General features: G+C 34.2%; 1 protein-coding gene across 1 annotated transcript in view; it reads right to left on the bottom strand.

The window, feature by feature from the left end:
- LOC145329426 (uncharacterized) overlaps nt 1–14,810 on the bottom strand; it is a 53,797-nt gene that overhangs the window by 4,045 nt on the left and 34,942 nt on the right. The window contains exons 31-47 of the mRNA XM_080173540.1: nt 13,775–13,853; nt 12,664–12,783; nt 12,214–12,284; nt 11,735–11,827; nt 11,152–11,268; nt 10,429–10,489; nt 7,058–7,168; nt 6,770–6,862; nt 5,889–5,992; nt 4,544–4,612; nt 3,717–3,780; nt 3,321–3,386; nt 2,318–2,442; nt 1,539–1,661; nt 1,099–1,190; nt 623–806; nt 60–138 (exon numbers count right to left, since the gene is read on the bottom strand). Of these exons, the coding sequence (XP_080029666.1) occupies nt 60–138; nt 623–806; nt 1,099–1,190; nt 1,539–1,661; nt 2,318–2,442; nt 3,321–3,386; nt 3,717–3,780; nt 4,544–4,612; nt 5,889–5,992; nt 6,770–6,862; nt 7,058–7,168; nt 10,429–10,489; nt 11,152–11,268; nt 11,735–11,827; nt 12,214–12,284; nt 12,664–12,783; nt 13,775–13,853 (1,651 nt within the window). The remainder of the gene's footprint in view (nt 1–59; nt 139–622; nt 807–1,098; nt 1,191–1,538; nt 1,662–2,317; nt 2,443–3,320; nt 3,387–3,716; nt 3,781–4,543; nt 4,613–5,888; nt 5,993–6,769; nt 6,863–7,057; nt 7,169–10,428; nt 10,490–11,151; nt 11,269–11,734; nt 11,828–12,213; nt 12,285–12,663; nt 12,784–13,774; nt 13,854–14,810) is intronic.

Here is a 14,810-nt window from a genome sequence, read left to right on the forward strand (position 1 = left end):
ATTCTCTAATAGTGGTATATAACACAGGGAAGGAGTGAATGAGGGAAGCGAATACTTACTGGAACTTTACAAATGACCATCTTGAGGTTAATTGGCATCTTAACAAACATTCTTGTCAACTGGTCATCACCTTCAACCCTAAAAATAGGATATTGTTAATTAAAAAAATGGGATAAGACAAAACAATGATGACAGCATTAATAAATAGCGAAGCTTAACCTTCATATAAAAGTAACAGAATGTGTTTGTAATCGCTGGACTGATATGGTTCTTCTTAACAGTGAAGCTTATAATAGGTCTAAAAAAGGTTTACAACTATTTATGGGGTGGATACTGCCACCCTCCAAAGATAAACGGCTCCTGGAAGTAGACCCGCCCCCTTTTTAAAAAAAAACTTTTTCTTTTAAAATCAAAATGTGAAGTGAAGGCTATATTGAATTATAGAGTAGCTTCGTTACTTACTAAAATGTCTTCGTAAAGTTCAGAGGTAAAATGGCACAAAAAGGAAAGTTTTCTGTAATTTATCTTGCTATGTAATCCTTTTTTTCTACAAAACTATACGTACAAACAGACCAACAAAGAAATTAAAGAGTAACTTTGCCCCTGAAAAGAGAATAACAACCTGTTATGGAAAGTTCTGAGATGCGTTATAATCTCAGATTTCCATGGAGAACTTGACATCTCATATGCTCTTGCTGGTGGCTCTGTCTTCCCTGGCACAGGTGATGATGATTCTTTTTCATCAGCTGGAGAGTCTTCAGTGTCAGTGCTGTTCTTAGTATTATCAGTCTCCGCAACTTCATTTTCTAAATATTAAAGTTAGATAAAGGTTTACCACTAGAAGTCTCTAAGGACATTATAAAAGGTTAAGGAAAAAACATATACCTTAAAGAAGCTTCACTGTAAAGAAGAGCAAAATAGGTAACGTAGATAGCGAAGTATTTCGGTAAAAATATAATTACATGTCAATTTTATGTAAAGATATATATTTGTACAGTAAAAATCTAAAAATCATGCTAGCTAGCTGTCGTTTCTTTGAAGCTCCACATTGTAATACTGACGTCTCCACCCCCCCCCCCCCTGTTTTCAAAATCTTACCTTGAGTTTGGATGGCTGGCAACAAGGGCAATGAATGGACAATCAGCTTGTTCTGTGGTACTATCATTTCACGATGAGACTTGGATCTTGTCCTGGGACAACAAATGCATTTTGAATTTGGCGCAAGTAACAAAAAAGACGCAATATTGTACGTATAATAGTAGCAAAACTACTCTCTCAGTTGATTTGTCGTCCGTCCGTAGTGCGGAAATGTAATTTTCTCGGACGCTTAAAATTTCAAGATAGATATCTGAAATTTTTGTTGATGATTCCCTTTAGCAATGAACCATAAATAAATTACTAATTCATTTGGTAAGGCTTTAAAAATTATTTTTTTACACATAGGTTTCGAGATTAAAAAAGAATTTGCGCATAAATTCTATCAATCGTAAGTTGTCTTCTTTGTTATGATATCATGACGGTACAAAATGCGTTTGTACCTTTGAAATACTCCGCGGGCATGTGGACCATCCCTGTTCTGTGGCTGTACTGTTTCTGCACAGGCTGGATCAGAACAGTGGAACATCAGGTCATAGTGCTTGGTTTTCTGATGATTTTCTAACCTTAAAAATACAAGTTTTTGGTACATGCAGTTCAACAATAATTATCAAAAATCGATTATATTCTACACAAGATTCATTCTCCCCCCCCCCCCCCCCACCTGCTAAAAAATATTTTCCCCCTTGCTAAAAAATATTTCACCCCCCTCCCCAGGATTCTTTATTTTATTCATTTTCCCCCCTCCCACATATTTTTTATTCCCCATCCCCCTTTAGCAGGGAATTCAATGCACAATACATATTTCTGCCAGAATTCGAATTGAAACTTTAATATAGTAAAAGAAGGAGGAATGTCTTGGTGGATCTCATTACAATGCAGCTGGAAGGATTGAATTTTCAGTAATTCGTCATACCAAACGATGTTAAGATACACAAAAAAACGAATCTTAACGGAACAGACAATGGACGAAAAATCAATATAAATCTAGGAACAATGATGATAAGCAAAATTACACCCCCCCCCCCCCACTGTAGAATAAAGTTATTGGTTGAAAAGTTTGGAACAATATTAATTCGATAAATGTACACAAAGCCGCTGAGAAAACAAATTAAAAAAATTGTTAAATCTTTGGGTACTAGTGTAATTTACACTTCCATGTCCACTTATTCAATGCCTTTTGGTGTAACAGTTCTAAAAAGGTTATTATGATTAGTATTACCTTGAAGAAAGAAGTGATTTTTCACAGAATAGACATGGTTCTCTTTGCTTGGGTTTCAAATCCCCACTCAGCCCAATAGCTTGCATCCTCTCACTGTCTGTTTGTTTTACTTTGGGTGCGTGTCCCTAAATATAATATAACAAGGATTACAAAATCTATAAGTTACAAGAATTTTCAGCTGTCTATCTTTACCAGGCACTGAGAAAACGACGCATAAACCAAAACGTTCCAGACAGACGAACATTTCGAATGATAAGATTTAAGCTGTTAAAATCTAAACTGTCTTTTTATCTAGCTCGGATAGCCTTGAGGATTAGATACAGTACGGGATCTTATTTGAGTGTATTTTTGTACCAAACCTTGCTCAATGCTGTGCAATGATATGGCCATTCGTCCTTTGGAAAACCAAGTCTTTGATTGCAAGACCTTTGTCTTAGAAGTCCTAACAGTGCATGGTAAAGAGTTGCACCAGTTTTGGGTTAACTACTTTACTACTACTCAAAGACGTCCAGGGGGGGGGGGTCACCTCCAAATTTTTTTTCATTTTACACCCCCCCCACCCCCAAAGAAAATTACAAAATCCCTAACAAAAAAAAATTAATAAAATTAAAAATTTTACCCGTGGGTAAATTTTTTTTTGGGGGAATTTACCCCTGCCAACAGATTTCAGGGGGGGTAATCCCCCCCCCCCCCAAGTAAATTTTACCCCCAGGGTAAATTTATTTTTTTTTTTATTTTTTGGGGGGGGGGGGGGGTAAAAAAATTTGCAGCGCGCTCTACGCGCCAAATTAATTTCCCCCCCCCCCTCCAAAAAAAAAACTTGGATGCCCCTGCTACTTTAACTAAGTATATTGCCCAACACCTGACAGCTGCAGTAGGAACCATTTTTAACGTTTAAAGTCATGACGCGGAGTCGGGCCGAGATTCGAACCAATCACCTTACCGACAACAATCGAATGCGCAACGTGTGACGCCACAGTCGCGAGTTTGCTTTTTGATTTACCTGACTTTGTTCTAAGGATCTAATTGCTCTCGAGGCTTCTAACATTGCAGCATTTTCTTCAGATTCCTTTACATTCATTTATGTTTATATTAGCCCTGACTTTCATAGAATCCTCTCGCCTCTAGGGGCACTTGATATAGGGGGTGGGGAGGAAGGACCTACTTTTAATTTTAAATTAAAAATATTATATCCCCCACACCCCAACGACGAGACCCCTCTGAAACTTGTTTCTAAATACTATGCTATTTCATTTTTAAGTTCTTTTGACTTTAAACGACCCTTTTTTAACAAACAAGAAGTTAATTTTTAAAAGCTGTCAATTTTTTCAAAGCTGGTGGTCGTATGAAGAAATACGACCTAGCACTTGCAAAGCCATGTTTAACAAACGTTTTTTACCTTAACGTTTTCTTGATTTTCTTCTCCTGAGTTAATTCCCATCATTGGCCTCATTCTATCATTACTAAAAATACAACATTTATTATATGTCCCAAATATCATGCAATTCCGCATGGGAGGGTGGTGGTACCCTACTCCAAATAAACCTTCCCACGACCTACGCTGAAAAGGATAGCAGTATCGATTCAGCGCAGTTAGCGAGAACTTTAGTTATACCAAGGCAGACAGACATTATGTTACTTTTATTCTTGATAATCTTATTGAATACACCCTTTCAATACAAAATGTTGCTTATTCCTTCCAAACCCTACTAAGACTTACTTCTGTTCGGCTTTCCTAACCCTTATCTATAATACAAAGTAGAACGATGTCTGTCTGTTTATCTGTCTGTTTGTTTGTTTGTAGCGAAGGATCTCGCTAACCGCTGAACCGATCGGGTTCTCCTTTACAGGGTAGCTTCTCATAGGTCCCGGGAAGGTTTATAACTATTTTCTTGGGGGGGGGGGGGTGGGACACCTTCAACCCCCCTAAAAATTAAAATAACCCCCCACCCCAAAAAAAAAAAAATTTTTTCTTTTTAAAACTAAAATTAGGTAATATAGTAGGGGTCGACTACCCCCCCCCCCAATTTTTTTTAATTTTTCTTTTAAATCTAAAATACGAAAAATTAGTTTGATCAAATCTCTTCGGGCAAAGCCCCTAGAGGCTAGGGGCGAAGCCGCTAGTTTAACATAACCTAACAAAATCTTTTTAAACATTCAGTTTTGTGTCCATTTTAATACAATTAAAATTAGCTTTATTTCTTATAAATAAAACTGTTAACAAACCTGACATCCTCTCTTAGTCCCAGTCTTAGTTTGATGCTTGGCTTAGGAGAGGGCGTGAAAGATCGTCTTCTGGAAGGAATATTAGATCAATTTTAAGAACAGAATTAAAGGGAACTATGCATGAACGAGAGCAATTGTTATTTAGCACATTCCATCAGAGACGCTCAGCATTTTTTGGTAAATATACTATATTTCTGTTAAATCTAGTTTATTAGTTATATCATCGAGAGAACAAAATATCAACACAAATTTATAGAGGGAAAAAAATCAAAATGATGCTAGATTTTTGACTGAATAGTATCAAATGCTTTGTTGAGTTCAAAATGTATTTAAATTAAAGCAACCATAAATGCTTTTAAGACAGAAGTACATTTTTTAGAAATTATCACCCCTTTTGATAGATAAATGAAATACGCCATAAAAGTTTGCTTTTGGGTTTAAGTATTTAATGATTTATGATCACGATGCTTTATCAAACTTATTTTAAATTTTTCATGGAAAACCTAAAATCATTGTTCATTTAGCTCAATTAACAGAAACCGAAGTTCACTAAAAAAATGTCTAACATCATAACTAATAGCTGAGCTTAACTACATTTGCTCTCGTTCCTACATAGTCCCCTTAGACCTATTAACTTGTAACAGTACACATTAAATCTTTTATCAAACAAGGATAGTTTAGTGAGAAGCAAAAGGATAACAAACCAATATGTATTAAATAAACATTAGGTGATATAGTAAGAAAAATTGTTAATAAAGATGTAATGTTGAAAGCAAAATTAATTGTTAAAATTATAAAATTTTCGATTTAACTCCTTATTTGCATGTTTTATTTAACTTTAGGTCATATCAGGTTTTGTTACCGCAGGTATATGCCGCGCTTCCTTTAGGGGTTAGGCTTATAAAACCCCATCCAGGGGTGTATATTATGCACAAGATTTATTTTTTTTCCCCCTGCTACAAATTTTTATTTCTTTTTCCCCCCCCTAGTTTTTTCTCACCAAGTAGGGGGGGGGGGGGGGGGGGGGGAAATGGAAAAATATTCAAAGAACTCTATATTTTATTTATTTTATCCCTCCTACCACACATTTTTTTAGTTTTTTTTCACCAAGGAGGGGGGGGGGAAATGGAAAAAATGTTTTCAGTTTTCTTAATTTTTACATTTTTTCCCCTCCAACTACTTATATTTTATTTCACCCCCCCCCCCCCCTGAGCAGGGGATCCCATGTAGAATATACACCCCTGACCCCATCCCTCCCATCCTTGTTTTCCATTTATTTATAACAAATGGGGATAGGAGGTTCTGTTCTTGACGAGGAACTTTCATATCTTTTTCTGGATTATACCTGTGTTTGATGAGAGTAGGTGAAGTGTCCCTGGTTGTGGTTGTGCTGGTCCTGGAACCTCCAGAAGAGCAATGTTGGATCAGCCTCCTAGCATCTGTCTCATACTAAACAATAATGAATGCTTGCAGGTGTTATCTCTATTTTTTTTTATCTATTTTACTTTATCTTTAATTTTAAGGCAGGGGTGTATATTCTGCACAAGATTTATTTTTTTCCCCACCTACAAATTTCTTTATTTTTTTCCCCCCCTAGTTTTTTCTCACCAAGTAGGGGGGGAAATGGAAAAATATTTAAAGAAATCTATATTTTATTTATTTTATCCCTCCTACCACACATTCTTTTAGTTTTATTTACCAAGGAGGGGGGGAAATGGAAAAAATGTTTTCAGTTTTCTAAATTTTTACATTTTTTTCCCTCCAACCACTAATTTTTTATTTCCCCCCCCCCCCCCTGAGCCGGGGATCCCATGTAGAATATACACCCCTGTTTTAAGGTGAAGGACAAAATTATGTAGCTTACGCTCACTACCTATAGGATATTGGGTAAATTAATATCCTACCCACCAACCCTTCGATTGCACAACCTTTGTCTAGGTCCTAACAGTTTATGTTAATGAGTTGCATCCTGTTTAAGAGCCTAGATATTAAGATAATCCTCCCCTTGCTCTCACTTTTAGAGTCACGTGCCTGACCCTCATTAACATCTTTAGAATTACGCCAAGTGGCCATGACTCAAACCTGATACCTAGCCGACAACAAGAAGGCACGCTAAGACTGAAACTCTTGTTGGTAAGCAAAGCAATTGTATAATTGTGGCTTTTTTATTAATACCTTCAACTTTATACGTCAATCTTTGATTGTTTTAATCAAAGAAATTATTACCTTTTCAGCGAAATTGTTTGATATAGCTTGAAACATTTCATCTTCAGACAAGTCAGCTGGTCCAGGCTTAAAACCACCAAGAGAATGGATTTCCTAAATATAAACTATTCAAGCAACCACCAGGTACCATAAAACTAAATACTTTCAACTTCAATTTATAGACTATTAATATAAACTTAAAATGTACATTTGTATAAGAGTTAAAATTATATTTTATCTTCTTTGTCATCTGGAAGGGTGTTACAAAAGGCCTCCATACTCCTTCCAAATAGACAATACTCTAATTACCTTAAAATGTTGAGTCAAATAGACTTGGGATCCAAACAGCAGCCCATCACAACCTCGGCATTCGAACATAATATTGGCCTCAAGGTCCCTCTTCTTCACCAGGGGATGTTCCTGTTTAACATTAACTTTGTATTCATCAATGAATTAACAGAGATTTGAAATTTTTTCAAGTTTGACTAACATTTATGATTTATTACAACGATCCTGTAATTCCTTACTTTTTGTGATACAAACACTTGATAATGATTTTAACCAACCATGCTTAAGTTAAATAAATATTATGTAAAGTTATTAGGGAAGGAAGTTAAGAGCACTTCCTGTAATCTTGAATTGTGGAGCACTTATATATTTATCATAACAATGAACTACACGGATGTAGATGAATGCAAACATATATTATATTCAAGGTTTATTTTTAAATAAAAATGATCAAAATACAGTAAAGATATAGTTTAGACATTAATACGTAAATGGCATCACTGGAACATGCCACCCATCTGTACAAGTATAATGATGTATGTCAGTAGTGTTCCTGTCAGGGAAACTAATAGTCCTTTGTTGACATCATAAAATCCTTCAGCAGATAGAGACCCTACTTTTTCAAATTTCTTGATGTAGGATAGAAGTCTTGGTCTACATTCTTCTGGAACACTTTCATACTTTGTCCTATATAATAATACCTTTAAAGAAAAATCATTTAAATCTTTTTGTCATATTAGGCATAAAAGAACAAGTATATTGAAATGAGTCATTTAGTGACACTCCTAGAGTAAAATTATCATAAATAAAAATGGGAAGGTGTGAGTACTTTATTTTGAAACCAACATAAAGAAATTCATCCAAAAAAAAATGTGCAGCACTGGGATTTTAACTGACAGTTAAATTAATAAGGTATGAGAAGCTATATCCATTAGAAACATTCTGAGTGAAGAGGGAGGGGAGTCATCAGAGAATTAAATCAGTCCAGCGGTTAGCAAGATTTAAAGCTAAAGACAGACACATAAAAATCCTGTTCTTTTATTCATGGATAATAATAAACTTAGAGGAAATAAAAATTACCACATATTATCAATCAGCATATGTCTCATCTGATCAGTGTCCTCAGCTGCCAATCCAAGGTAAACAATTATCAAAAGAAGAAAAGTACACCATATTACGTAACAAACTGAGGACAACCGAGATACCATTCCCATCATTTGTATTGTAACAAAGACAAAAAAGATAACTTGTACAGTTTCAAGAGTGAATATTAAGAATAAACCAAAACTAACAGAGTCCTTAAATTTAGAATAATTTTCCAATTGTATCCTGAATACTTCTAAGCAATCGTAATGGTCTTTGAAGTCTGGAACTGAATCAGATGCTTTCTTCATTTTGATTTTGCAAACAGACACACAGCATCCAAAGAAAAATAGATAGCAAATTACAAGGCACTGAGAACATAAAAAGTACACAATGTTGAGAATTGAAGAAGTTATGTTTATCCAAGAAGTAAACATTTCATCAATAGATAAAGATTCTGTAGTGAATACCACCAAACAAGTGATACCAATAACAAATATACTTAAAAGCAGCTTTTTCCAAGCAGGCTCTGAAAATTGGAATATAGAGGAGGTTATATCATAGAAAATATAGTTAATATTTAGTGTTATAGATGGTTGTCAATTTTAAAGAAGAAAAATAATGGGGTAATTTTTATAGATCCATAAGGAGAGCAAAAATGGGATTAATTCTATGATTATTGCTTTTCTTTTGAGGAAAGTTCTTGAATGCCATACGAAACAAGTGATTTTAGCACAGTTTATATCATGTTTTTTTATCAAATAAAAATTGAATTTGAATAGGTAGTGCTGAAAAACATTTTCATAGGATTTACTTATAATAATTCAACTATGGTTACATTAGGCCTTCAAATGCTTCAAAATTATAGATACTGTTACCTCCAACAATTGGATCATTTAGCATGGTTGGGAAATTTTTCTGAAGTAGGTAATTTAGAAGAGGGCATATTGTTCCAATAAAAACAAATGACAAGTCAGTGGTTAATACGATGACATTTAGACTCATAGAGTTGTCGGGATTCAAAACTACATTTTTTACATAATAGGCAAACCATGCAGTAACATTGACAACCACAACAAAGATGCTTATCACGACAAGCTGTAGCAATGATGTTGGAATCACACCAATAGCACTCAGAATATTTAAAATTATCTGATAGAAGTTAAATTTCATTTTTGGTGTTGCTTTACGTAAAGGGTACATGTGACTAATAGAAACTTGATAATTAAACCTTGTACAAAATAAATATTTGAATAACACAGTGAAGCAGCTATGCAAACTGAGAAATTAATAACATTATTTGTCAAGTACCTGCAAAGCAAGCAATCATATACAGCAATTAAAAGTTTTAAAATTTCAGTAGCAAAAATTAACAATTAAAAATTTTATATAATATTTACCGTTCCCAAAAGTCATGATTACGCAAAGTCGCCCTAATTTGACCACCCTTTTTTTGCTAGTCAGTCTATAATAGTAAGTAATTTAACGAATACGTGAAGAACAATTAAGTCAGGTGTATCAAGTAAAGTAAATCAAAATCAAGAACTGAGATAGCAATGTGTTTTTAAATCCTTATACTAAAGTAACAGGATGTCTGTGTATCTGTACCGAAGGATCTCGCTAACCGCTGAACCGATCAGGTTCTCCTTAACAAGGTAGCTTCTCATAGGTCCCGGGAAGGTTTATAACTATTTTCTTGGGGGGTGGGACACCCCCAACCAGGGGTGTATATTCTGCATGGGATCCCCGGCTAAGGGGGGGGGAATAAAAAATAAGTGGTTGGAGGGAAAAAAAATGTAAAAATTTAGAAAACTGAAAACATTTTTTCCATTTCGCCCCCCTCCTTGGTTAAAAAAAACTAAAAAATGTGTGGTAGGAGGGATAATATAAATAAAATATAGAGTTCTTTAAATATTTTTCTATTTCCCCCCCCCCTACTTTTTAAGAAAAATCTAGGGGGGAAAAAAAAAAAAAATTTTGTAGCAGGGGAAAAAAAATAAATCTTGTGCAGAATATACACCCCTGCCCCCAACCCCCCAAAAAATTAAAAATCCTCCCCCCCAAAAAAAAAAATTTAAATTTTTTTAACTAGTTTTTTCGCCCCCCCCCCACCAAAAAAAATTTTTTGTTTACTTTTTCTTTTAAAATGTAAAATAAGAAATTGGGTTTATTAAATTTGACTCTCTCCACCTTAAGTGCCCCTAGAGGCCTCTAGGGGCGTAGCCGCTAGTTCATGAATATTTTATTACAAGGTTCTGGGTCGTAATTAAAAAAATGTCAGTAGGTAATATTTAAGAAAATATTTTCACCTGTTGAAAATGTTCTTCCAGTGCAGTTTTATCTTGACCCAGCCAGTACAAGTCACATAATCTGAATAGGCAACAAAAAAGGTTAAAAAGACGGACTAGCTTGTATATTTAATGTTTATCTGTAATTCTAATTTTAACTTATCTATTGTACCTATTGTTGTCTCGTTACCCATACCAAATTAAATATAAACACCGCAACGAGTCAGCTTTTAGATTTTTTTTTTAAGGTATTAATTTTTTGGGGGGAAAGGTATCTATATCATATTATTATAGGCAAGAAAGTCAAAGCTTTTTTAATACTTTTTGTGGGTACACACTTTTGATAATATTTCTTTTTTTTCTTTAATTATAAGAAAACAAAATAATGCATGGATTTCCAATAACAAACATAGTTAAAGGATTACCAAACATAACCAAACATATTCATTCTAAAAAGTGAAAAAAACATTTAATGTATATTTTCTAGTTTTAACAATATTTTACTGCACCTAACTTTTTAAAGCAGAGACTTTTTTTCTGCAACCTACTGTTCAATATAACATGCTCAAACCAACGTAGAAAATACACTTCAATGAATCAAGAATATAGAGTAAGAACAGTAATTAGAAAATGATTCCATCTCCCCCTACCCTTTCACAACAATTTTCAGCTACTTTTCATTCCATTATACTGTCTTTCTCAGTGACACTAATGCAATTGTCCTCTCTTAATGGCTACAATCACCTGCAGGTCAACTTCTTGAGGTCGGCGGGCAGAATCATCAAGCCATGCTTGGCCAACAGATGGGGAGACACAAACCCTGATTGGCCGGTCAACTTATGCAGAGGGTCAAGCTCTTTCCTACAAGTTTTAGTAACATAGTTACACTATATAATAGGTTATTCTGAAAATCTGTCAACTATTTTGACAGTATTGCAGCTACTTGACAAGCTTTAAAAGAAAAGTAAAAAAAACGGAGTGACAAAGTAGGGTATAAAATAAATGCCTATTAATCATTCAAAGAAATATCAGAATCCAATTTCACATTTAGGTCAAGAAAATAAAATGTGCTAATAAAAATCAATGAACAAATATTGACTTCCAAAAAAAGTGAGATGTAAAATAGATGCTTGATGGTCATAAAAATCTTAACACATAAAATGAAATGATTGAAAAGACAAACGGTCAAAACGAAATTTAAAACTAAAAATAAATTAGCATTTTGTCCTAGGAATCTTCACCAAAAATTCATTTATAAATTCTTAATAGCCATACAGACGGACGGACAAAGTAACTTTTAAGGGTAGCATCGCTACTAAAATCAAACCTGTGCTTAGTGTTGATGTGATCTACAATCTTAGCTAAATCCATGAGGCGGATAAAACAGCTTTCAGAGGCGTTGCAAACAAAACTTGCTCCTCTGAACATTGCAAAATAAATGGTTTGGTTTCATACTTCCATGGACTTTTATCCCAGGTGCGAGGGGACATTGGGCTGTAAACTACACGGGTACAAAGTTTTATTACATAGAATATAATCACTTAGTTTAAAAACTTTGGGTACTTTTATTTAAATTTAAAAGGTAGGATCCCAAACAAGTAGTGTGCAAACTTTCCAACCAACAATTTTAATCTACAGAAGGTGTAATTTTGTTAATCATCATTAGAGATATTTATCAATCTTAATCGAAGGTTTTAATCATACCAATTTATTTTTTATGCTTTACATTTGAAAAACCTAATAGTGACAATTTTTGAGAAAAAAAATTAATCTATTAAAAAAACTATATTTTGCATGTATTTTTTCCTGTGTGTATCTTTAATATGTGACTTGAGTTGTGGAAACCAAATACGCTGAGGACAAAACAAACAGCGGGCCTAAATATTAATGCACTTTTAATCAATGTGTGGTCCTTTCCCACAAAGTGTCTGTTGTGCACTGATATCTCCCAAACTTCCTCTTTTTAAAATATATTAAAAATAAGAGGTTGTGTGGGGTAATTTTCCATCCTTTACCTAACCCTGCGGGGCTAACCAGTACCTAATATAATCTAACCTAAATTGAAAAGGCAAAATATAGCAACCACTCACTTTTTTTCCAAAAAAGAGGGGGGGGGGGGGTCGAATTTTCCAATTTAAATTTTAGCAAAGGAGTTTCCAAAGTTAATTACCTAATACATTTAACAATCTCTTCATTATAAAATAAAATATTTTAAAGTTTTATTATAATTAAATTCTTTCGAGTGAGTTATTTTACCTTCTTATCATTTCTGATGTGTTTATACATAAACTTGTGAAGGTTCCAATCATGAGTATATGCTTCACAGGCATAGCAGTAGGCACTCAGCTCAACAGGTGCTGGCGTCACTTTTCTTGACTAAAAATACAGTAATTCAAGACCAAAACCACTAGCACAAAACTCAACGGGTGCTGACGTCATTAGAACAAGGAGCGTTTCGTCGTATTTTCATTTTACAGTAGCTTTTGATTGGTTAGGTTATGTTAGGTTTCGTTATTGCCTCGCAAGGTTAGGCAATTGGCCCCGCAGGGGTTAGAAAAAGAAGAAAATAAGACGAAACACCCCTTAAAAGACCTAGTCACGAAAGGGACTATACCCCAAATATTTAGCTTAGCAGTGGGTAATTCAGTTACAAATATGAAATACACAGGCTCTAAAATGATTTTCCTTGGGAATAACATAAACGATTCCTAAACATATCATTAAGAACTAAGCATCTATCAATTCAAATACACAGCTCAACGGTTTCTGGTGTCAATTTATTTCACAAAATATTTAATTTAAAAATGCAAAGGAAATTCCAATCATGGAATATTTGCTTTAGGTATGCATTAAACACAACGATTACTCATTAATTAAGAAATGTTAATCTGACTGTTACTAGACCACATATATAGAGAGAAAATACTGTTTTATGCTAAATTCGGGTTAGGTTTTTAAAGTAGAAGCAAAAAAAAATAATTTTCTTCAAAGATCACAGCGAAGGTAATCTCCTATTTCATGAATGATTTATTGCCATAGCAATAAAAACTCAATTTTAATTCAATTGACATTAAAATTATAAAATATTATTATAACTTGTGCTTGGGAGAAATATGACTTCACAAGTAAATTGTTGTTCAACTAATAGGTTATCTAATACATAAAAATTGCATTGTAAATTACAATAGCGCACAAAATTTCATAACAACGATGGTTAAAAAACTTTTGATGAATTTTGATGTTTGTTCCAAACTATCAGTGTGAAAGTTTTCCATCTATCATTTTAATTCACAGAAGGGGTAATTTTGTTTGTCATCAATGTATATCAATTTATCACCAATTGTCTTATCCCTAAAAATTTATTTACCTCTTTCTTATCCTTCTTCTTCTTTTTCTTCTTATGTTTGCTATGGTGCTTCTCTGATCTACGAGACTTTCTTCTTTTCCTTTATACAACAATTGGAGTGTACCCCTCTTTTAAAATTAAATGGGTATTTTTAGTGACTTTATCTCCAAATAACATAAAACCTTCCCTAGATAAATGTAACACGTCCCTGAAAATTACTGGATCTGTTAGTCTAACGGACAGACAAACATTTCCGTTATTTGATATATAGGATTTATAAAGAAAGCAGATCAAACAACATAATTTTTGATAAACTAAATAAGTAAGGCATGACATCATGTCCTTATCCTAGATAGGACTATCCTATCATATAAAGTAGTAAGCCTTTTATTTGCCTGTAGCGAAGGATCTCTCTAACCGCTGGACCGATATGGTTCTCATTTACAGTGAAGCTCCAGCGAAGGTTTTAAACTATTTTGGCAGAGGATATCTCCACTCTACCAAACACCGCCCTCCACCCCCCAAAAAAATACAAAAAAAGGGGGATGGCTTCGAATCTCCCCTTCCACTATCTTAAGTGCTCCTAGAGGCTTCTAGGAGGCGTAGCCACTAGTGATTAATATAAAGCACTGTTTGTGTGTATTTGTCCAGTAAAATAACGAATATTAGTAAACCGATAGAATACAAGTTAAGGAAAGCTTTTAACTGTTTAGCGTCAGCTTATAAGAATTTATACGAAGGGGGGGGGGGGGGAGGTTACATCCTTAACAAAATTCAAAAGAATAGCCTATAAAAAGCGATTAACACCCTCTATCAAGGAAAATAAAAAAGTAGATAAGTATTTTTTTTTTCCATATTACTAGGTAGTCCCTGCCAGAAACCCCTCACGAAATATAACCTAACCTAACCTAACCTAAAGTATTAGCTCCCCTCCCCCCCTCCACTCCCCTATTTTCTAATAACTTCAAAGTAAGAGGAAGAGGGTCGATGTATCTGTGTTCAAGAGGATACTTTTTATGATAGCCCCTATCTCTGGAGATGCGATCCTCAATTTTCA

The sequence above is a fragment of the Acartia tonsa genome, chromosome 10 (assembly GCF_053477335.1).
Source record: "Acartia tonsa isolate MP-2025a chromosome 10, ASM5347733v1, whole genome shotgun sequence".
NCBI lineage: Eukaryota > Metazoa > Arthropoda > Copepoda > Calanoida > Acartiidae > Acartia > Acartia tonsa.